At 41.5% G+C, this 23,871-nt stretch overlaps 1 protein-coding gene and 1 long non-coding RNA gene across 5 annotated transcripts in view; one reads left to right on the top strand and one right to left on the bottom strand.

Annotated features, from left to right (window-relative positions):
* Positions 1-16,492, top strand: part of taf2 (TAF2 RNA polymerase II, TATA box binding protein (TBP)-associated factor) — a 170,745-nt gene extending 154,253 nt beyond the window's left edge. For 2 of the 4 annotated variants that reach the window (XM_085993331.1, XM_085993333.1), the window contains 5 exons: positions 5,336-5,416; positions 6,582-6,811; positions 10,593-10,748; positions 12,487-12,592; positions 13,159-16,492. In XM_085993331.1, the coding sequence (XP_085849457.1) occupies positions 5,336-5,416; positions 6,582-6,811; positions 10,593-10,748; positions 12,487-12,592; positions 13,159-13,424 (839 nt within the window). In that variant the 3' untranslated portion in view covers positions 13,425-16,492. The remainder of the gene's footprint in view (positions 1-5,335; positions 5,417-6,581; positions 6,812-10,592; positions 10,749-12,486; positions 12,593-13,158) is intronic. The other 2 variants (XM_085993332.1, XM_085993334.1) reach the window with 1 other exon arrangement.
* LOC147115075 (uncharacterized) overlaps positions 1,568-23,871 on the bottom strand; it is a 65,156-nt gene continuing 42,852 nt past the window's right edge. The window contains exons 2-3 of the long non-coding RNA XR_015079044.1: positions 9,688-9,767; positions 1,568-2,791 (exon numbers count right to left, since the gene is read on the bottom strand). This is a non-coding gene — a long non-coding RNA (uncharacterized LOC147115075). The remainder of the gene's footprint in view (positions 2,792-9,687; positions 9,768-23,871) is intronic.

The following is a 23,871-nucleotide window of genomic DNA, read 5'->3' as shown; positions in this document are numbered from 1 at the left end:
GGGGTACCTTATTGAAGGCCTTTTGAAAATCCAGATAAATTACATCTACTGCATTACCATTGTCTACTCTTGCCGTCAAGATAACGACAAAGTGCTCCAATTTCTCTTATGGTTTTTGACCATCTCAACCTCCTTGAAGTGTTACTGCCTTGTAACACAATCCAGCCTTTGTGTTATCCTATACATAGGGCTACACAGTTTCTTTCTGCTCAGAAAACAAGTGGCACAGCTGGGATTTAGCAGGGCCTCTTGATTTGTTCTGTGATTATTGTTGCACAAAGTCTTCCAGCATTACTAATGCACTGTTTCACAACACTTGGCTAATTAGCAGAGCCTTGCACATAAACTTATTTTATGGTATCTTCTTGCGGTAAAGCTGATTTTTTTTTTTTGCTTTGTTACTCTTAATGTACAAGAATTAATGAGTCTGTAAAAGTTATTGGGAGATTGCTGGCAGCTTACGATACCCCTGCCTGCCATATAGATTTTAATTACACTTGGTGAACATGTCCTCAGCTTAAGTGCGTGTGTATATCCTGTTTTTATCAGTTCTGAAACTTGGTTAGTTTGCTGTTTTATCAGTAATTAAAGCTGTTTGGAAAATACGACTAATGTATACTGTGGCAGTTAAGTACTGGAGGTGTTAAAATATAATTTCATTATGGTGGTGAGTTAATCTTCTGTTTCATTTCAAAATTAATGTTGCAAACTGTTGAAGTGAAAATATGGAGCAAGAAATTGCGTTTAGCAGCGCCCATTTTTTGGGAGCTGTGAATGCCCGAGTTTTAAAATGGTATCCGCGGCGCGCACCACTTATGGTGAGAAGGGCGCCAGACCCCATCTTGGTGCAGGTGTTGGCATCTGGCGGAAGTATGCAGAACAGGTAGATCATGACGTAAACCAATCAATGAGCTCAGCAGTCCAGCCGATGCTCCCTCAAGCTCATACAGCTGAACATTCATTAAGCAGCAGGAAGGACCCCAGCACCAACACTATTTAAAGCAATCAGCAACTACTTACAGCTTAGTTGCTGGTTAATCTCTTCTGTCTGTTCCTACAATTCCACATGGTTTTTACTGCTTTCCATAGTTGTTTCAAAAGTCTACAGGGAGTGGTGTGGCAGGTGCTGAAGTACTTTTTGGTGACTTCAAGGCTTCTGCACAAACTAGTTGCTCCCAGACATGGGTGTACTAGTAGGCCTTCCTCTTGAAATAAAGCATGACTGGAGGAGCCCTTCCGTATTCGGCTGAGCAGGTCTCGAGATTTGTGGTGGTATGCTGCATGTTGCATAACCTTGCCTTCATTAGGGGACAGACCTTGCCACCAGCTATCAGGTGCGAAGCTGAAGAGCAAGAGCACAAGGATGCAGAAAAGAGGTGGCAACTTAGACAGTTCCTTTCTGCCCGCGCTGTACGTGAAGAACTAATTCAAATGAGATACTAGGAACTGGAACCGCAACCCCAATTCCCCATTCACCAACAGTCCCACACTCCTTACCATCGCTTTGTTACTGACCATCACTGCGTCCTCTTGGCCACAATACAAAAATAAAACCCATCACAAAATAAACATTACAAACCAAATTTATAAATGAAATCATGCTATATATTGCATACAAGCGTAATCACCCTTGTGCATTCCCTTAATGCCCGCCTTCTGTGTGCCTTTGCCTGTCCTAGTGCTCCTACGCAGTGGCCGCAGTATGGTTGGTGGAAGGCTGCTGACTTTCAGTGGAGGAGACTGCAGATAGCCTTGGAGGACGATGTCTAGCAGCTCTGGGCCTAGAAGGCCATGTTTCAGACTGCACCATCTTGGTATGGGCAGCAGCAGTCTGGGCTGGCTGTCTGACGGGCAACAGCAAGGGCACTGGTGGAGTGGGAGGACATCAGGCTCGTGCGCCATGGAGCCACTGCTACGCCCCCAGGTGGCGCCTCAGCAATCCTAGTAATTTGATGGACAGTTTGCTGGACTGCTGTGACACCATGCTAGCCCCTTTGAATACTGGTACCTGCAGACATGATGGCAACAGTCTGAGCTTGCATGGCAGCAATTTGATCATGCACACCTTCAGTGTGAGCTTCCACTGCAGGACTCCGATTTTTGATGGAAGCTGAGACGCCACATCATGGTTGGGTCCACAACTGTGTTGATTGAGTTGGCCAGTGCTTCCATGCTGGAAAGGATGGGCTCCAAGCTGTGTGCTCCTTGACATTGAACGCAGGCTTTCTGGCAGGCTTCCCAATGCAGAAGTCTCTGGCGAGCTGCCACCTGCGCTATCCTTCCTCTCTTTTCCCCCCCCACACCCCCGTGCCCGGTGTCTCACCACGTACAGATCCCGCCTCTAATCTATCCTCTAAGAAAAGCTCAGTGTCAGTATCTGAGCTGGTGGCTGAGTGTGTGAAATCAAGTTACAGTGTGTCATCTTCACTTTCTTCTTGGTCTTCCTCCAATCCCTGGCAAGATTGCACTTCTTGGGTATCAAAAGACAAATGCACAAGGGTACCATTGTGGTGAGGGGAGGGGGTGGAAAGCAAATAGGTGCATGCTTACACCAATCTGCAGCTTGTAAGTCAGAAGAGATTGTGGGATGAGGAGGAAATGGGATGTGAGAAGGAGGATTAAGTATGAGGATTCAGTCATCTAAAATGGATTCAGCCCCGGCGCTGGCCACGGCCTCCACAATGGCACTTCTGACAATGGTCAACACCATCTCCTCCATGGGGGTTAGAGCATGCAGCACCTCTCCCTCTCCGGTTAGTTCCTGCTGCCTCCAGTTGTGCACCACCTTCTCCTGTAAGAGAGAGGGAAGTGTCAGTGAGTGTTGTAAAATTTGTTTGGGTGATGTGGCTGTCATGGTTGAATAGCTGGCAGTGTTTACGAACTGAGAGATGTGGGTGTGAGGCTTTAAACAGTGTGCGAAGGTGAGGTGGAACATATGCATGTTAGGTATGAGTCCTGATTGATAGCGATTGGTGGCAGGTGAGTGTTGGAGTGGTAATTTGAATAGTGGCTGAGGCTAGTGGTGCAGTTGTTAGGATATGGCTGTGCCCATTTTTGGGGGCTATCCAATTTAGCCCCTATGATGTTTTTAATGCATTGTGTTATAAACTGATGCAATGTGGGTTTGTGCTTTGAATCTCCATGTTGCCAATAATTTTTTTTTGCATTACTAACATTAATATAATAAATCATAGAAAAACAAACAACATAAACCAGCTTAATGTTTTCTTAAAAATTGCGATAGCAAAGACCCTTTGAGACCTGTGCACTTTAGAGTGAATTGATGGGTAAACATCCAGATTGTTAATTTATTTGATTTATAAATAAATAAGACCATTACCTGAGTCCTCAGATGATCTATGCTTAGTCTCTTTCTCTACATGCCAGCCCTTTGTGACATTCACAGACATGGGGGTCAGTTGTCATATGTATGCTGACAACACCTCACTCTACCTACCTTCCGCAATTCTACCGACTGTCTGATAACAACAACAACTTGTATTTCTATCGTGCCTTTAACGTAGTAAAACGTCCCAAGGCGCTTCACAGGTGCGTTACAAAACAAAACCTGATACCAAGCCACATAAGGAGATATAAGGGCAGATGACCAAAAGCTTTGTCAAAGCGGTAGGCTTTAAGAAGCGTCTTAAAGGAGGAGAGAGCGGTAGAGAGGCGGAGAGATTTAGGGAGGGGAATTCCAGAGCTTCGGGCCTAGGCAGCTGAAGGCACGACTACCAATGGTTGAGCGATTATGATCGGGCTGCTCATGAAGCCAGAATTAGAGGAGCGCAGATATCTCGGAGGGTCATGGATAAATCAAAGGTCCATTTGGAAGACCAAAGCCATTGTTGTTGGCCTCCATTATAAACTCTGCTCCTTTCTCACTTATTCCATTCCCTCTTGCTCAGGCTGAACCAGACCATGCAAAACTTTGCAACCTGTTCAACCCCGAGCTGAGCTTCAAACCCCACGTCCTGCCCATTAACAAAACTGTTTATTTCCACCTATGCAATACCCCCGGTCTTTGCTCCTACTTGCTGCCCTTTCATTTCCGTCTTCAATAAACTTCAAATTGTCCAAAACTCAGCCACCCATCCGTATCTGTACTGTCTCTGACTGTCCATTATCCGGTTTTCACCAAGCTGCATTGGCTCCCTGTCCTCCAAATCCCTACATGGCCTTGCCTCACCCTATCTCTCTAACCTTCTCCAGCCTTATGCCCATCCTACTGTCTATGGTCTTTCAGCCACCTTGTATTTCTGCAAAATATGTACTATTTGTTATGCTGGATATCAATTTCTAACAAAAAAACATAAATATGTAGCTAATGGATAGGTTTCAGGAGACATAGACTGTGAAACTGAAGCTTAAGCAATTTATAAATATGTAAAACCCTTGTAATTTTTAATTATCTCCATACTTATTTATAATATGTACAGTACTACATATAATTTTAACTTTGTGGATATTTGTATTCTACTTTGGGTTAGCAGTACCTATCATTGTGGACATTAGCTGCCAGTGTGCTTTATGTCCTTGACATTGAACATTTACACAAGGTGATTAATAATTGAACTGTAACTGGCAGTTTATTGAGAAATAGCATTAGGCGATTGCCAGGAAGTTTAATAATTGAAGTACTGTCACATAAATAGAGGACTGAAATGTGAATGCTTAAAATATGAAACAGAATTAGCTTATTGGCTTGATAAGTTTGATGCACTTTTTTCAATATTAAAAATGCAAGACTATCTCCGGAAAAGAAACTAAATTATTTGTAGATTTTTTTTTTTTAATGCAACATGGTGAGAACCATATATCTCAAAGTATAATGCTCTAGTACTTCATTTCTTTTGAATGTCGCTACTTTCCTATAGTTATGATGAAGAAAGTTAACTAAGGAAAAGAAGAAAAATCACATTTACTATTATACTTTCACATTTACCAAAGCACTATTCTGCATATTACACAAAATAATCTGTTCAAATGTTAGAATTTTTCTAAATCAACTAACTGTTATATTCACAAAACAGTTCAGTGTGTTTGTGAAATATTGTGTAATTCAAAAACTTGAACACCTGAGGTTTTACACGAGTGCACCTGAAGAGTAGTAGCATATGGGTTTGTATCTATAATTCCACACATGGTGCATCAACAGTCTTAGCTGTACTACCATGGAAAAGTGTCCTTAGAATACCCAGCATCTCCCATATAGGAAGGAAGGAAATCACCTAGGGAAAATGCTCTTCCACTGTAGATTTCCTGTTGCATGAATCTTTTGTTTGTAGCCAGCCTACTGACCTAGAGTTTAACCGTGCCCCTTCCCCCTTCCCAGTGCAATGGCTACCTGAAGAATGTTTCACAAACTGGCCTTGGATCCAGACTGGCTTCATATTGGAAGGACTTCGAAGTATAGGTAACTTGAGTCAGTCAGGGAGAGATTCCAGAAAAGGGAGAATTATTATACATTCCAGAATTATTGTATAAACCAATCATTGTGATGTCTGTGTACAATTTATAATTTGCACAAAGTTTACAGGATGAAATACTGGAATCTTAATTGGTGGCTGTGCTGGATTTTAACGCTGCTGTAGGCTGACTTTAGGAAAGGCGCTGATGGGCTTAAGTCCTACTGTATAGGTCTGTGACTTTCTGCTGAGGGAGAGCACAGGTCTCGTCTGAAGTTGATGAAATTAGTGAGGAATGTTTTAGGTTCCAGGTCAGCTGTTTCTAGGGGTCTGCGATGAGTACATTGTGTAAGGAGTTTGGCAGTGAAGCAATTGCCTCATTCCTAGTCATGGATTTTGTGGGTAGCTGAGGCTCCATGCCACAACTCCACACACTTACGAGTCCCAATAGTAATGACTTTGAACTGTTGGACAAAGGTGACAGATTCATTATGATGTTATACCTTAAGTCAGTTGTGCAATCTAAACTTTCTTGACAACCTGCTCATTAGTATGTTACCCAAGCAGCTTTTTGAAATAGAATTTCTCTCTCAACAGCTGCACAAAAATAAATTATACCCCATTGAGCTACAATTTTTTTGTCCTTTTTCTTAAAGATGTGCTTTAAGGTTATTTGAACTGATCTGTATCAATCCAATTTGGATCTTTCCAAATTAAGCTGAACTTTAAAGAAACATTCAGCGAAATTTCTGTTTTTAATGATTGTAATTACAGAAAAATTCTAGATTTCTTCTCTCCCACATTTATTTGGGTTTTTTTTTCCTGTGAAGTGTTTACTCCCTGGTCTATGCCCCTCCTATAGTCAAAAAGAGTGTTGCTGTTCAAGCAGCTCTAGGAGGCACGTAACAAGACTCCTAATTCCTCCCACAGCTCTATTTTGTAATGTCACATAACAGTCTAGCTGAGATCAGCAACTCAGCAGCAGGTGGGATCTAATCTTTTTTCTCCACAAGATAGGTTCCAGACTAGCACTTCAGTGCACAGCACCATCTTGCTATCATTATTTTAGGTTTCTGTGTCTTGAGAGATTAGTTAAAGTAAATTTAGTGCCTGTCTTGAAAATCAGTGCTGCAGATAATGGAAAGCATCACCATTTTTTTTATTTAATTAAAGGAACTTCCCATGACTGGAGACTTCGTTGTGATGCTGTGGATGTATACTATACCTTGTTTGGCCTCAGCAGACCTTCTTGCCTTCCTCTACCTGAGCTAGGTCTCGTCCTCAACTTGAAGGAAAAGAAGACTGTGCTGAATCCTATTATTATTCCTGAGACAGGAGCAAGTGGTCAAGAGATCATAGGCACTGCAAACATACATGGGCTAATGTCTGGCTTCCAGATTAATGTAAGCAAGTAACAGTATTTTCTCGCAATTCATTTTGATGCTAATTCAACACTCTCGAGTCCCATTACCCCTGTGCTCCCCAACCTACATTGGCTCATGGCCCAGCAACATCTCGAATTTGAAATTCTCATCCCTCCATGGCCTCATCCCTCCCTAGCCCCTACAACCCTCCGAGATCACTGTGCTTCTCCAATTCCGGCCTCTTGTGCATCCCTAATTTCCTTCGGAACACCATAGGCGACCATGCCTTCAGTTGTCTAGGCCTTAAGCTCTGGATTTCCCCCCCTAAATCTCTCCATCTCTCTCTCCTCTTAATACGCTTCTTAAATCCTTCCTCTTTGACTAAGCTTTTGGTTGCCTGTCCTAATATTTTATATGGCTGTATCAAATTTTGTCTTAATACACTCCCTTGAAGCACTTTGGTATGTTTTACTATGTTAAAGACATTATATTAATGCAAGTTGTTGATGCAGGTATTGTATATACTTTTAAAAATGATTAAAATTAGATATAATTTCTTTACTGCGAGCTTCCTGAATTAATATCTCCATTCCATAATCAGCAGGCACAATTTAAATGCAGCTTATTCAACCATTTCATTCCCCTTCACCTCCCTCACACCAGAAAAAGAAAACTTCTTTTTACATGATGTTTCATTCAAAATTCTGAGAATTAAGGAAACCCCCCACAGATGCAGGAAACCATGATTAGGTGACCCTGATCCTCAAATTCAAGAGGATCTGGTCGGAAGATGGACTACTTGCAGTAGTTGGCATCTGTTCAGCATTAGTGCTGGAAAGTTTGAGGTAATGATCGCTCACTGAATAATAGCAGTCTGTTACAAATAGTTCAATTGTTCAGTATTGATTTATTTAAAAAATAGTGAGAGGAAGTGGTGGTAATCCATGTATTTAATCTAGTTTTGCTGTGAGAAACGTGCACAAAAGCTCAAGACTTTAAACAAAATTCTTTTTCAATTAATGCTGGATTCCACATTTGCATTCTTTACATTTAAAGTAACAGTAAATATAATTTTCTCAATTACGGATTCCCTAATGCATTCCTCATTTAATGACCTTTCATAAAGGGAGTTAACCTGAAACATTCTGTTCGATCATTGAGATGCAGCTTAAAAAACAATTTAGACTTTACCTTGTTAACTGTTGTATAAATGTTGATATTGTAAAATAAAATACTACAAACGTGTGTATTCTCCTACAGAAACCACTTTTAATCCAAGTCACTTGTCTTCTGTATATTCACATTGGAGGTTGTACCTTTTTTGTCAGGTTTCCCAAAGAATGTTGATCGGATGAAACATTGGCCCTGAATTTCCGGTCGGAGGCTTCCCACGGGGATATACCTCCGATCCACAAATAAAATCCGCACCTACCTGGGGGCCCGGGAGGTATGGAGACTTGCGGTCCTGGGCCTTCCCGGGTACCTGCTGGTATTCCAGGGGCGCAGGCGGATTGCAAGCGCCATTGGGATCACATGTATTACAGAATCCCCTCAAGTATGAATGGGAATACCCCAAAAAATACCTCTACACTTCAAATCATTTTTTTTTAAATCACATTTAAAATTAATTAAAATGGCATTTAAATTAAATATTTAAAACAAATTTAATTTTTTGAAAAATAAATTTACATGTTTTGAAGGGGCTAAAAATAAACTTATTTCACAGGTTTTTAAATGTATAAATTATTGATAACTTTTTATTTTTCTGTTTTTTAAAACTCTTGGGTAAAAGCAGGCCTTATACCTGCTTTTATCAGGTGTAAGAATTTCACTGGCATTTGCTGGGATGAAGTTGGGCAAATAGCCCAACTCTCCGCCTGCGGATGCCCTTTTCCCGGGGATACGTCGAGAAAATTCTTGACAGATTGCAAGTTCCTGGTTTTGGCATGTGCGCAGTGCATGCCTAAACCCAGAACTGGCGTGGTCCCTACAGGTGTGTATGCACCGGTAGGGGCTACAAATTACCGCCCAGAAGTTCTGAATAGTGGCTTCACATACAAGTAGGAGCTTCTTCCAACATGGAAGAAAAAATAAATCACCTGGGAGCATTGCCCCTTTATGAGCTTTGCTAACCAGGTGACCTTCCTTTACTTTGCCCATTTCTAGGGTTTACCCGTAGTTTTTGTTTCCTTTTCTGTTGCCACCAATTCTCTGCTGTCTTTCACATTAGCAAAACAAATTACTTTGCTGTTCCATCAGTTGAATTAGTTCTGAATATACTGGTGTCATATATGGTGTCATTTTTAACCATATTGGATCCGTTACAAGACTGAAGATTGTTTTTCTGAGTTTATTTATTGTTTCATTAAAATGTTTGACTTGCCTCAGTACAGCCCACTGAGACCGTCCTCCATAAGCTTGGTTCCGGGAGGATTCTCTGCAGTTCTGGACAGCTTTGGATTTAAATTGATTTTGTACGGCTTGGATCCTTTCCAGTGACCAGTACCCTGAAATTATCTTTGCTACCTTTCATTATTGCACAGAATATGGCACAAACTTTTCCCTCTGAGCCTTGCCCTACTCTGGAGAGATAGGAACATCTGCACCCATTCCTTGCCATCCACAGGCTGGCCAAAGACTCAGAAGTGCTACTGGATGGTGTCACCATAGATTGAACAGTCCTGTCACGCTGTTGTTAATGTGTAAATTGTCCAGCAACCTGTGGCGAGGAAGCGATACCCCATGAATTGCGAATCACCACAAGTTGCTGGATGATTTGTGCCACTCCTCAGTCAGCCTCGTGAAAATGGCAGATCGCCCTCAACCTCCATGTAAGTTTCAAGAAATTGCTGTATTTTCACATTGTTAAATAAACTCACCACAAAGTTAGGGCTAGTACTTAACAGCGTAGGTACCTTTTTAATGACGAGATTTATGTTCCTGCATTCCCACTCAATCTTTTCGGCCCAGAAAGAGAACAATTGGAGTGTCATTCCTGCAGGTAGTAAATTGTTAGAGATTTTTAAATTCTTTTCCTTTCTCTTTTATTCTCTTAATCCCATCTTTCTTTTCCTACCTCTCTCTCCTTTCTGTACCTGATTTGACTTTAATTCACCCTATTTCCTTCTCTGTCATTCCTGTTTCTTTCTCGATCCTTAAATCTCTGGCTAAGGAGATAGTCTGTTGGTCCCAAATGCCCTGTCTCCCTCACCACGATCAGCTCACGCTTCCAGGAAAATGCAGAACAAAAAAATGTTAACATTTAAGGGAAAAGTCTAACTTCATTGGTTATAAACCGCTTTGAGATGTCCTGAGGTTGTGAAAGGCGCTATATAAGTTCCTTCCTTCCTTATTGTATAGGAGCAGATTTATAAAGTGGTAATGAGATTCATCAGCTGTTTTGTTTTTCTCTGGTGTCTGCCTTGGCTTAGTAGTAGCTCTCCACTTCCAAATCAGAAGGTTATGGATTCAAGCCCCACTCCAGAGACTTGATCACATAATCTAGGCTGAAAACTCAGTGTAGTATTGAGAGAGTGCTGCATTGTCTGATGTGCCATCTTTCAGATAAGATGTCTGCCTCTGCCCCCCTAAGGTGGATGTGTAAGATCCCATGACAATATTTATCCATCAACCACCACCACTTAAAACAGATTAGCTGGTCATTTATCTGATTGTTGTTTGTGGGACCCTGCTGTGTGCAGATTGGCTGCTATGTTTTGCTAAATTATAGAAGTGACTACACTTCAAAAGTACTTCATTGGCTGTGAAGATCCTTAAGTTGTCAAAGGTGCTATATAAATGCAAGTTCTTTCTTTTCCAGGAAGAGGAGCATCTTGCCAAGGACTCTGCACCTACCGGGCCTGGAGTTCAGCAGGGTGTAAAGAGAAAAGCTGAGACCCCACTTGGTTCCCCACTGGAACCTGGCCAAATTCTGGAGAAGGATGAAGATAACAACAAAGTTAAACTTAAAATCAAAGTAAGGAGGTTCTTTTAAATTGATTGCAAATGCAGTTTCTGGAAAATAGAGCAACTCTTCACCTTAATTGAAATAAAAACAGAAATTGCTGGAAACACTCAGCAGGTCAGGCAGCATCTGTGGAGAGAGAAACAGAGTTAACCCTTCAGATTGATGACCTTTCATCAAAACTGGAGGATGTTAGGGATGAACAGCTTTTAAGCAAGTACAGAGCAGGGAAAAAGTGGGTGGGAAAAGAACAAAAAAAAGAGAGCTGTGATGGGGTGGAGGGCAGGAGTGATTAAATGGCAAGTGGTGATGGTGCAAGGCAAAAAGGTGTGATAATGAGACAGGTATAGAAACAAAAGAAGGATCCAGAGGTGGTGTTAATGGTTATAGCAGAGGGGGCGGGAAGCATGGAAAATCTGACCGAGGAGAAGGTGCCCATGGCTCAAGAGTATGGTGGAAGAAAGGCAGGTGGACCCTAGGATGTGTGGACCACCCCACTGGCTGTGTACCGATGGACCACCTCCACTCCCAGTGGCTCTGATGCCGCCATCCTCACTTAATGTTGAGGATGGCTGCACCAATATTGAGGCCGGAAGGCTGTAAAGTGCCTAGTAGAAAGATGAGGCGCTGTTCCTCAAGATTGCGTTGAGCTTCATTGGAACAGTGTAGGAGACCGAGATCAGAGTGGGCTGAAGAATTAAAGTGGCAAGCGACTGCAAGCTCGGGGTCACGCTTGCGGACTGAACAAGGTGTTCAGCAAAGCGATCACCCAATCAGCGTTTGGTCTCCCCCAATGTAGGGGACAGCACATCATGAACAGAGAATACAGTATACGAAGTTGGAAGAAGTACAAAATGCTTTTTCACCTGGAAGGAGTGTTTGGGGCCCTGGACAGTGGGAAGGGGAGCAGGTGAAAGAGCAGTTGTTACATGGGAAGGTGCCATGAGAAATGGAGCAGGTGTTGGAAGAGTGGACCAGGGTGTCGCAGAGGTAATAGTCTATGAAGAATACATCTTTGTGTCCCCTTCACAGCTTACTTTCCCACCTCGCTTTGTATCATCAGCAAACTTTGATACATTGCACTCAGTCTCCTCATCTAAGTCATTGATGTAGATTGTAAACAGCTGAGGCCCCAGCACTGATGCTTGCGGCACTCCACTCGTTACAACCTGCCAACCCGAAAATGTCATGTTTATTCCTACTCTGTTTTCTGTTCGTTAACCAATCCTCTTAACCATGCTAATACATTACCCCCCATTCCAAGAACCCTAACCTTGTGTAACCCGAATCTTGTGTAACAACTTCTTGTGGCACCTGATTGAATGCCTTTTGAAAATCCAAATACACTACACCCACTGGTTCCCCTTTAGCTACCCTGCTAGTTACACCCTCAAAAATCTCTAAGATTTATCGAACACAATTTCCCTTGCATAAAACCGTGTTGACGCTGTGTAATCATATGATTTTCTAAGTGCCCTGTTACCATGCCCCTAAAAGCATTTTCCCTACTACTGATGTCAGGCTAACTGGTCTATAGGAAGGAAAGAGTTGGAGAAGTTGAGGCTGAAGTGGAAGTTAACTTGTCACCTTAATTGGTTTGTTTGTGTAAACTGAACAGATTAGTACAACAGATATGTATAAGTATCAGCCATTTGTTAACATCTTAAATTCCAACATTGTAAAAATGCAGGGTGACATTTCTGCCTTATGCAAAAAAAATCTTGGTACTATAATTTTTATTTTATTTTAGTTTTCTAATTCTCAAGAAGATGAAGAGATTGACATGGATTCTGTTCACGATAGTCAGGCTTTTATTTATCACCAGCTGAACATACTTGAACGACCATCCACTCCAGGTGAGAGAAATCTGAACAAGTTGCTACATTAAATGTGGGAAAAGGGACCAAGTGGTGCTCAGAGTTACAGTAAGCTAATGTATGTGACTGTGTGTGTATTTATTGTCTCTACTGAATGAGCAGTTCACTCATTATCGAGGTACACGCATGTATAATGGTCACTTCAGTAAGATAGTAGACTGCTGCATGTGGAATTGAATCCCAGCAAAGAGATAAAACTCAGGAAAGGAACAAAGAAAAAAGGCAAGAATTTTTTTTTTTTTTTTTTTTTTTTTAAAAAGGTGCAACTGCTAATTAAATATGGATTCAATGGATTGTGCAATAATAATATCACTGTTTTGCTGAATGAAGCTCTCCGCTCATTCAAATTGTATTTTGAGGTCAACATATAGTTGGCAAAATATATTTGTTTTATTTCAATATCAGCTGGCTTTAGAACAAGATCTTGAGCAACTGGTATTTATAGTATGACTACCATAAATATAAGTAAGTGTGTGTGTGTGAGATGCACATAAATAGTAAGCAGTGTGAATTTAAAAAAGTATAATTGTGTACTATTTTCATAGGAAAAGAAACACCAGCCATAGAAACTGCCATGATTTCCATGCCAGCTACCCCACTTCCTTCACTTGGCAAAGAGTCCAGCTCATCGAGACATGGGGAACATCACCATCACCACCATCATGAACACAAGAAAAAGAAGAAAAAGCATAAACACAAGCATAAGCATAAACACAAACATGATGGGAAAGACAAAGAAAAAGACCTGTTTACTTTTACAAACAGCCCGGCTAGTGGGCGGTCTCTAAACTCTCCTTCCATTTCAGACTAAATTATATGGTGAACCATCTAAGCAGCCCAGTATATCAAATATTTTGAAGAAGGAAGAACTGAATGTGAAGCGAGACAGACAACTTCAGCCCTCTTTTTTTTGCCAAACTGCAGTTCATCAAGCAAGTAACCAAATTGTGTAATCTACATGTACAAACTGAATATGAGCCACATTCCATGTGTTTAGCTGACCTAACTTGGCAGCTAGTGGTTTCTCCAAACTGACACTCCTTGCTTTTTTTTTGAGACTGCTTAAAATTAAGTTCCTGCCCCCCCCCCCCCCCCCAAACTGTACAGTTATTCTATATAAGCACATCTTTCCTAGAGGTCTGCTGAATTAGCAGGACCCTGCTGCACACCGCACTCTATCTGCTTTTTTGCCTGCCCAAAATTTCTCGGGATGGCAAAAGTTGTTCACAGTAAAACCTTGTACGCTACAATGAACAATGTCGGAATAACCATGCAGTATAGAAAAAGGTATGGGCATGAAATTCCTGACTGTCTGCTCTGCCACTGCAAGTAGGCCTCTTGGGCGCAAGTACAGCTGAAGCCTGTGGAGGACATAATGGGTGGAATTCCTGGAGTAGCCCAGGACCTCCCCCGAATATGCAAACTTGATGTAATGGGGACATGGTGCGGCAGGGGCAGCACTGGAAAAAGGAGAGGAGAAAACATGGAGTGGAATCCCGGTGGACCCAGTTTTATTGCATTTTCCAGATCCCCATAGGGCGATGCATCCCAGTTCAGCAGTGGGCCTGATCGAATTTCGGAACCTTAGTCATCACTGCCTACTAGGGTTGTAAAGGGACACCTAGTGACCCCTCCCCCTCCATGATTAAGTTGAAGGTCGTTTTCAAAAATGTTCACACTTTACTGCCAGCTTATGCTATATTTAGTTGGCAGTTGTATTTAACTATAAATTTCATTTGTGATATCCTGTTAACTAATGATGGCACTGATTCTTTTACTTGCATCAAAGGACTTCTGGTGCAAGGCATTTTATTAGAAAATTGTTTGTATTGCATTTACTCTGGTTTTATAAGAACGCTGTTGGGTCTATGTAAGTCTATATAATAAAATTTTGTGTCTTTAGTGATTGTAGCGTCTGTTGTGAATGTAAGTCAGTTTTCTTTTGCCTCATTGGCTAAATGTCTTCCTCATTGTTTAAGTACCTTTTCTTTTCCCTCATTAAGTTTGTGTTTTTTCTTTGTTATTTTCAACATTTGTTATTCATGAATCATATTGCACAAACCTTTCTCCCAAATTTAAATTTTCTCTCCAATCATATTCCTCAAAGTCCCCAATCACAGTACAGCAAAAAACTGCCTAATCCCATTGCAGCAAAAAGCATTCTCCCACGATACAGCCACAGCGATAAGTTTCTCACCCGCCCCCTTACATTGTCTTAAAAATGACATTTCTGTCCTCTTAAAAGTATAAATGCCACAAATCCATGTACAATAGAAATAAACAAGCCAAATTGCAAGGCTCCCTATCAAGACCCAAGACTCGCACTAGCCTTCAACTTGACTGCCAGGCATCAGCTAGATTGCCACTTTTAGCCTGTGGCTGGGACTACACCTTCTAGCTTGCACTGTGCCAATTTGACATATGTTCCCTGAAGCTGAATCGGCTGTGGAATTCATTGAGTTACAATAGCAGTGATTTAAGTGTCTGCCTAATGCCTCAGTGCAGGACCGTCAGAATGTCAATTACTTGACGACAGGCTTTAGACTACACATGAGCAATCATGGAAGATCTAATAGATTGAAAATATTTTTCATTTTTGTATATCCAGTGATTATTGACTCTACTGTATATTTTAATATAGCAGATAATAGAATTGCTTGAATAATTTCTACATTATAATATTTTACACAGTCCTCTGCTAATTTAGGTCTAGATTTACTGAGTAGTGCATTTAAAATACTATGAATCAGTGGGTTTCTATTTTACAGGGGTATTGTTATTTCAGCAGTAAAGACATTTTCCAGGTAGACCTAGGCAAGGCAGAAGCTAGAACCTTTTACAGGTTTCTGTTTAGCAATATACCTAACTTTGTAATCATTTCTTTGTACAGTAAGATTCTGGAATTGTTAATAAACGGCAAGATTTAGTGTATAATTTTAATAAACTAGTGCTTTTATTTAGGACATTACTATACAGCTGTCTTTGTGATGGTGTTAAAACACATGTAGGAAATGCTGTAATTAATCAGAAAATCTGAATTTTTAAAGTTTTAACTTGGTTTTTGTACTTGTGCCTATAGAAGCAGGGCATACAAGTTGTGAATATTACGTGAATTTTATTTTGGAAGTGTATGTACTTGACAATTTCCAGTTTATAATTCTAATATAATACACCTGCAAAAATCACTATGTATTGTTTCTAATCTAGTTTTTTTTTAATCTGATATTTGGTGGAACTTTTTAATGTTATTTGTGTAGAGTTGTGTTATCAATAATGAATACACAAAACTAATTTAAAAATAAGAGGACATCATTTTAACACATCTCTAATCTGATATAATACATGTTTTACAGACAGATTATTTTATAATAGTTTATGTGTGACCAAGGCTTAAAACGTGTTACTTTTTTGCTGTATTTGTAGACTTGTCACTTGAAAAATATCAGATCTAGTAAGTATGGCTTAAAAGATGTTGCAGGCTTTAGAAAGCTGTATCCTCCATCAATGTGCGATTGCTGTTAAATCTTCAGGTTTTAGAATTTGTCCCATATTTAGTTAGAAGATGAGGATGAATTCGTTCAAAATTACTACATTCTGGGATAGTACCAGAGCTTCGAAAAGCAGTAAAAGTTACACCTTTATTGAAAAAAGGAGGCAAGGACTGTGGCATATGATTTAGCATGGCTTCTTCCATCATGATACATAAGGTATTTAAAAATCACAGGAGATGCATGCTTTGGTTTATATTGATGCAACTGATTTTCATTTTATCTCAACCAGGTGTCCAAAGGATGGGTCAAGACAAATACAAACATTTTGTGGATTTCTTCAAGTATGTGTTTGGCAGTTTTATTTTCTAAATTTAAAAAAATGCAATTATTTAAATGTGTTTCGTCTTGATCTTTTTCTGGAATTTTTTTCTCAACCTTACTGGTTCAAATTGGACAGAGTAACATTTGTGGATTAGTAGTCAGACCAAATAGCTTCTATGGACTGAAATAGATAGGCTGCATAATGCATAGTTTAGCTCAGCAATCATGACTAATAGTTGTTTACTATTTAAGAAAACTAGGAATATAGGAACAGGAGTAGGCCATTTAGCCCCTCGAGCCTGTTCCACCATTCAGAGAGATCCTGGCTAATCTGAAAGTGAATATCAGGAGTGAGATGTTAATTTAACTGTTGTAAAATCTATGTTGTCATTGATGCTTTTCACTTATTCTTTTACCGTTTAATAAATTTGTTCAACAGTTGAAACCTAAGTCGCAGTCTAGAGCAGTGTTGAGTTTTGTTCCGAAGTCGAGGAAGATCATGTGAGGGTACATGATAAAAACCAGTAAGCCAAAATAAAGTGGATAGTTGTTGCAGTCCCCAGTAATGCAACAAATGTACCTGGATCAGTGGTTCTCAAACTGGGGTCCGTAGAACTTTCCGGGGGTCTGCAAAATAACAAGAGTACAGAGCAGGGCTGGCCTTACGGAACGTGGCGGCCACAATCCGCTCGCACCAAGCCAGCCTCCAGCCGCTGCTCATTTGCTTACTCTCTGACTAACATAAGCAGCGCTGCTGCTGTTGCGTTTACCAATTTGCATGCGCGGCCAGGCCGGGGAGACGGTGGCTGAAAGAATGTGGGCTTGGTGTGTGGCGGGTGCAGAGTGCAGTCGCCAAATGTGCCGTGCTGAGTGGACTGGCTGTCTCGCGTAGGAAGGGTGTGTGCGTGGAGGAGTGCTGAGAGTGACTACAATTGGCAGGTAGACGCATCTCACTGATACGTAAGTAAGTACCTATTTACTTAAAAGCATTATTAAAACACGCTTTACAGTACTTGCAGGACTTTCATATTATGAGTATTATATAGTACTATAATTTAGGTGGGGGTCCGTGATTACTAATCGATTTTGAAAAGAGGTCCTCCAACCAAAAAAATTTGAGAACCACTGACCTAGATAACTGAGCAAATGCCAGCACACTCTGACATGGGGAAGCAGGGCTCATCTACAGAAGTGATCTGAGAATCTGAAGCCCAAATAAATATCTGGGTAAAAGAGAGCTTTTGGGGGAAAAAATGAGAAAAACCAAGTTACTACTGGATTGAGAAGAACAGAGCAGAAAAGTTTAAATGAACATAAGCCAAAAAAGCAGAGAGGAAGCTTGCAGAAGCAGTTTAGCATAAAGAAGTATGAAGCAGTGCACTTTGAATACAAAAATGGTAGATGGGGAAGTGGTATGAGGTAGATGAACAAAGGAATTCATGGGTCAAGGTACACAAGTCATTAAAAATTTCCTTGTAGGTGCATAAAGCAATTGGAACGGCTAATTCGATATCAACAATTTGCACTTGTATAGCTTCATTAATGTAGAAAATATCCCATAACACTTCAGAGCAATAAGGAAAAGATGGACATTGAGCCAAAGAAGGAGATAATAGCTTGGTCAAAGAGGTGGGTTTTAAGGAGAACCTTGAACAAGGAGTTGGGGCTTTGGGGGTGAATTTTAGAGAGTAGGGCCTATGTTGCTGAAGGCAGAGCTGTCAATGGTGGGCCAAAAGGAGGGAGGGATGCTCAAGGGGCTGGAGTCCGAGGAACAGGGGAGGTTGTAGGGTGGAGAAGGTTACTGAGAGAGGGTGGGTGAGGCATTGAAGTGATTAGAACACGAATGGGAATTTCAAATTTGTGATGTTGAGGTACTGAGAGCCAATCTAGATTAGCAAGGATGGGGGTTGAAACATAGAAGATAGGAGCAGGAGTCGGCCATTCGGCCCCTCGAGCCAAATTCAGTACTCTGTCCCTGCTTTCTCCCCATATCCCTTGATCCCCTTAGCCTTAAGAAATATATCTAACTCCTTCTTGAATATATTTAATGAATTGGCCTCAACTGCCTTCTGTGGTAGAGAATTCCACAAGTTCACCACTCTCTGGGTGAAGAAATTCCTCCTCATCTCAGTCCAAAATAGCTTATCCCTTATCGTTAGACTGTGACCCCTGGTTCTGGACTCCTCCGCCATCGGGAACATCCTTCCTGCATCTAGTCTGTCTAGTCCCATTAGAATTTTATACGTTTCAATGAGATCCCCTCTCATTCTTCTAAACTCTAGTGAATATAAGCCTAATCAACCCAATCTCTCTTCATATGCCATTCCTGTAATCCCAGGTATCAGTCTGGTGAATCTTCGCTGCACTCCCTCCATGGCAAGAACATCCTTCGTCAGATAAGGTGACCAAAATTGCACACAATACTCAAGGTGTGGTCTCACCAAGGCCCTGTACAACTGCAGCAAGACATCCTTGCTCCTGTACTCGAGTCCTCTCGCTATGAAGGCCAACATACCATTTGCCGCCTTAACCGCCTGCTGCACCTGCATGCTTACCTTCATCGACTGGTGCATAAGGACACCCAGATCTCGTTGCACTTCCCCTTTTCCCAATCTGTTGCCATTCAGATAATAATCTGCCTTCCTGTTTTTGCCACCAAAGTGGATAACCTCGCATTTATCCACATTATACTGCATTTGCCATGCATCTACCCAATCACCCAACCTGTCAAAATCATACTGGAGTTTCTCTGCATCCTCCTCACAGCACACATGCCCACCCAGCTTTGTGTCGTCTGCAAACTTGGAGATATTACATCTAGTTCCCTTGTCTAGATCATTAATATATATTGTGAATAACTGGGGTCCTAGCACCGATCCCTGCGGTACCCCACTAGTCACTGCCTGCCACTCGGAAAAAGACCCGTTTATTCCAACTCTTTGCTTCCTGTCTGCCAAACCGGTCTCTATCCAAGTCAGTACCTTATCCCCAATCCCATGTGCTTTAACTTTGCGCGCTAATCTCTTATGCGGGACCTTACCGAAAGCCTTCTGAAAGTCCAAATACACCACCTTCACTGGCTCTCCCTTATCCTAACAGTTACATCCTCAAAAAATTCCAGATTAATCAAGCATGATTTACTTTTTGTAAATCCATGTTGATTTTGTCCGATCCGGTCACTGCTTTCCAAGTGCTCTGCTATTACATCTTTTATAATGGACTCTAGCATTTTCCCCACTACCGATGTCAGGCTTCGGTCTATAATTCCCCGTTTTCTCTCTACCACCTTTTTTAAATAGTGGGGTTACATTAGCTACCCTCCAATCCATGGGAACTGTTCCAGAGTCTATAGAATTTTTGAAGATGACCAGCAATGCATCTACTATTTCTTGGGCCACTTCCTTAAGTATCCTAGGATGTAGATTAACAGGCCCTGGGGATTTATTGGCCTTCAATCCCATCAATTTCCCTAACACCATTTCCCTACAAATACTGATTTGATTTCAGTTCCTCCCTCTCATTAGACCCTATGTTCTCCAACATCTCTGGGAGGTGTCCTCCTTTGTGAAGACAGAACCAAAGTATCTATTTAATTGGTCAGCCATTTCTTTGTTCCCCATTATAAATTCTCCTGATTCTGACTGCAAGGGACCTACGCTTGACTTCACCAATCTTTTTCTCTCCACATATCTATAGAAGCTTTTACAGTCAGTTTTTATGTTCCCTGCAAGCTTACTCTCACTCTATTTTCCCCCTCTTTATTAATCCCTTTGTCCTCCTTTGCTGAATCCTAAACTGCTCCCAATCCTCGGGTTTGCTGTTTTTTTCTGGCCAATTTATATGTCCTCTCCTTGGATCTTATGCTATCCCTAATTTCCCTTGTTAGCCATGGTTGAGTCTCCTTTTTTATTTTATTTTTATGCTAAATAGGGATGAACAAATTCTGTAGTTCATCCACACGATCTTTAAATGTTTGCCATTGCCTATCCACCGTCAACCTTTTAAGTATCGTTTCCCAATCCATCCTAGCCAACTCGCACTTCATACCATCGTAGTTTCCTTTATTTAAATTCAGTACCCTAGTCTCTGAGTCAACTACTTCACTCTCCATCTTAATAAAGAATTCTATCATATGATCACTCCTCCCCAAGGGGCCTCGCACAACAAGATTGCTAATTAATCCTTTCTCATTGCATAATACCCAGTCTAAGATGGCCTGATCTCTAGTTGGTTCCTTGACATATTGGTCCAGGAAACCATCCCGTATACACTCTAGGAGCCGGTGAACCCCATTGAGGCTCACAGTGATTACGTCTGTGACAAGTGTCTGCTGCTACAGGAACTCCAGCTCCGTGTTGATGAGCTGGAGTCTGAACTTCAGACACTGCGACACATCAGGGAGGGGGAGAAGTACCTGGACTCTGTGTATCAGGAGGTGGTCACACCTATGAAGTTAATTAATTCAGATGTAGCCCAGGGACAGGACGGTGTGACTACGAGTGAGGCAGGTACGGGGATGCAGGAGGTAGAGCTGGAGGAGCCGCAGCCCTTGCTCTTGTCCAACAGGTTCGAGGTTCTTACTCCCTGTGGGGACATGAGCAGGGACTGCAGGGAGGATGAGCAACCTGGCCACAGCACCGTGGAACGGGGGGCCATTCAAGAGGGGGGAGTAAATAGAAATGTTGTAGTGGTAGGGGATAGTATTATTAGGGGGATAGATAGAGTTCTCTGCAGCCGAGAGCGAGAGTCCCGAAGGCTGTGTTGCCTACCCGGTGCCAGGGTTAAGGACATCTCCTCTGGGCTGGAAAGAAACTTGCAGTGGGAGGGGGTGGATCCAGTTGTCGTGGTCCATGTTGGTACAAACGACGTAGATAGGACTAGGAAGTCGGTTCTGTTAAAGGAGTATGAGCAGCTAGGGGTCAAATTAAAAAACAGAACCTCAAGGGTAATAATCTCTGGATTATTACCTGAGCCACGAGCGAATTTGGCTAGGACAAATAAAATTAGAGAGTTAAATGCGTGGCTCAAAGACTGGTGTGGGAGAAATGGGTTTTGCTTCCTGGGACACTGGCACCAGTACTGGGGCAGGAGGGAGCTGTTCCGTTGGGATGGGCTTCACTTGGCCAGTGCTGGGACTAGAGTCCTGGCGGATCATATAACTAGGGCTGTAGAGAGGGCTTTAAACTAACTAGTGGGGGGGAGGTTCCTAGAGAGCAAATAATAAAAATGACAACAGAGAAGGTCATAGACTTAGGTAGCAGTGGGGAAATTAAAAACCTGAGCGTGTCAGGAAGGGGCAGAAGGTATGGAGTAAAAGGTAAAGTAATAAAAAGGGCAAAAGCAGGAACTAAGTGTCACAAAACATATTTGAAAGTTCTCTATCTGAATGCATGTAGCATTCGTAACAAAATAGACGAGTTAATGGCACAAATAACTACATATGGGTATGATCTTGTGGCCATTACAGAAACATGGCTGCAGGGTGACAATGCCTGGGAATTAAACATACCAGGTTATTTAACGATCAGGAAGGACAGGCAGGAAGGAAGGGGCGGTGGGGTGGCTATGTTAATAAAGGAAGGAATCACTGTAATACAGAGAAATGATATTGGGTCAAAAGATCAGGATAATGAAACAGTTTGGGTGGAGGTAAGGAATAATAAGGGGAAAAAAACACTAGTGGGCGTAGTCTATAGGCCTCCGAACAGTTGCAACTCTGTTGGACGGAGTATCAATCAGGAAATAGTTGAGGCTTGTAATAAGGGAACATCTATAATTATGGGGGATTTTAACTATCATATTAATTGGACAAATCAAATTGGGCAGGGCTGCCTTGAGGATGAGTTCATTGAGTGTATTAGGGATGGGTTTCTTGAGCAGTATGTAACTGAACCGACCAGGGGGCAAGCAACCTTAGATCTGGTCCTGTGTAACGAGACAGGATTAATTAAAAATGTCCTAGTAAAGGATCCCCTTGGAATGAGTGACCATAACATGGTTGAATTCCATATTCAATTAGAGGGTGAGAAGGTTGGATCTCAAACAAGCGTGCTAAGCTTGAATAAAGGAGACTATGAAGGTATGAGAGTGGAATTGAGTAGAGTGGATTGGGAAAATAGATTAAAGGGTAATACGATACATGATCAGTGGTGTACATTTAAGGAGTTATTTTACAACTTCCAAAAAATATATATTCCACTGAGAAGAAAATGGTGTAAAAGAAAAGACAGCCATCCGTGGCTAAGTAAAGAAATTAAGGATCGTATTCGACTAAAAGCAGGGGCATATAAGGTAGCCAAATCTAGTGGGAGGATAGAGGATTGGGAAAACTTTAAAAGACAGCAAAAAATAACAAAAAGATTGATTAAGAAAGGGAAGATAGATTATGAAAGTAAATTAGCAAAAAATATAAAAACAGATAGTACAAGTTTTTATAGTTATATAAAAAGAAAAAGGGTGGCTAAAGTAAATGTTGGTCCCTTAGAGGATGAGACCGGGAAATTAATGGTGGGAAATATGGAGATGACAAAAACACTGAATATTTTGTATCAGTCTTTACAGTAGAAGACACTAAGAATATCCCAACACTGGACAAACAGGGGGCTATGGGGGGGAGGAGCTAAACACAATCAAAATCACTAAGGAAGTGGTACTCGGTAAAATAATGGGACTCAAGGCGGATAAATCACCTGGACCTGATGGCTTACATCCTAGGGTCTTGAGGGAAGTGGTGGTAGGGATTGTGGATGCATTGGTAATAATTTTCCAAAACTCCCTGGACTCAGCAAAGGTAACACCCTTATTTAAAAGGGGCAGTAGACAGAAGGCTGGAAACTATAGACCGGTTAGCCTAACATCTGTGGTAGGTAAAATTTTGGAGTCCATTATTAAGGAGACAGTAACAGGACATTTGGATAATCATAATTTAATAGGACAAAGTCAGCATGGTTTTATGAAGGGGAAGTCATGTTTGACAAATTTGCTGGAGTTCTTTGAGGAAGTAACATATAGGGTGGATAAAGGGGAACCAGTGGACGTAGTGTATTTAGACTTCCAAAAGGCATTTGACAAGGTGCCACACAAAAGATTATTGTTTAAGATAAAAAATCACGGGATTGAGGGTAATATTCTGGCATGGATAGAGGATTGGCTATCTAACAGAAGGCAGAGAGTTGGGATAAATGGTTCATTCTCAGACTGGCAATCAGTAACTAGTGGTGTTCCGCAGGGGTCAGTGCTGGGTCCCCAACTCTTTACAATCTATATTAACGATTTGGAGGAGGGGACCGAGTGTAACATATCAAAGTTTGCAGATGATACTAAGATGGGAGGGAAAGTAGTGAGTGAGGAGGACATAAAAAACCTGCAAGGGGACATAGACAGGCTAAGTAAGTGGGCAGAGATTTGGCAGATGGAATACAATACTGGAAAGTGTGAGGTGATGCA

This window comes from Somniosus microcephalus, chromosome 7, assembly GCF_052327205.1.
Source record: "Somniosus microcephalus isolate GS21.2 chromosome 7, FLI_Smic_1.0, whole genome shotgun sequence".
Lineage (NCBI taxonomy): Eukaryota > Metazoa > Chordata > Chondrichthyes > Squaliformes > Somniosidae > Somniosus > Somniosus microcephalus.
This window is presented reverse-complemented; position numbering and strand designations above follow the sequence as displayed.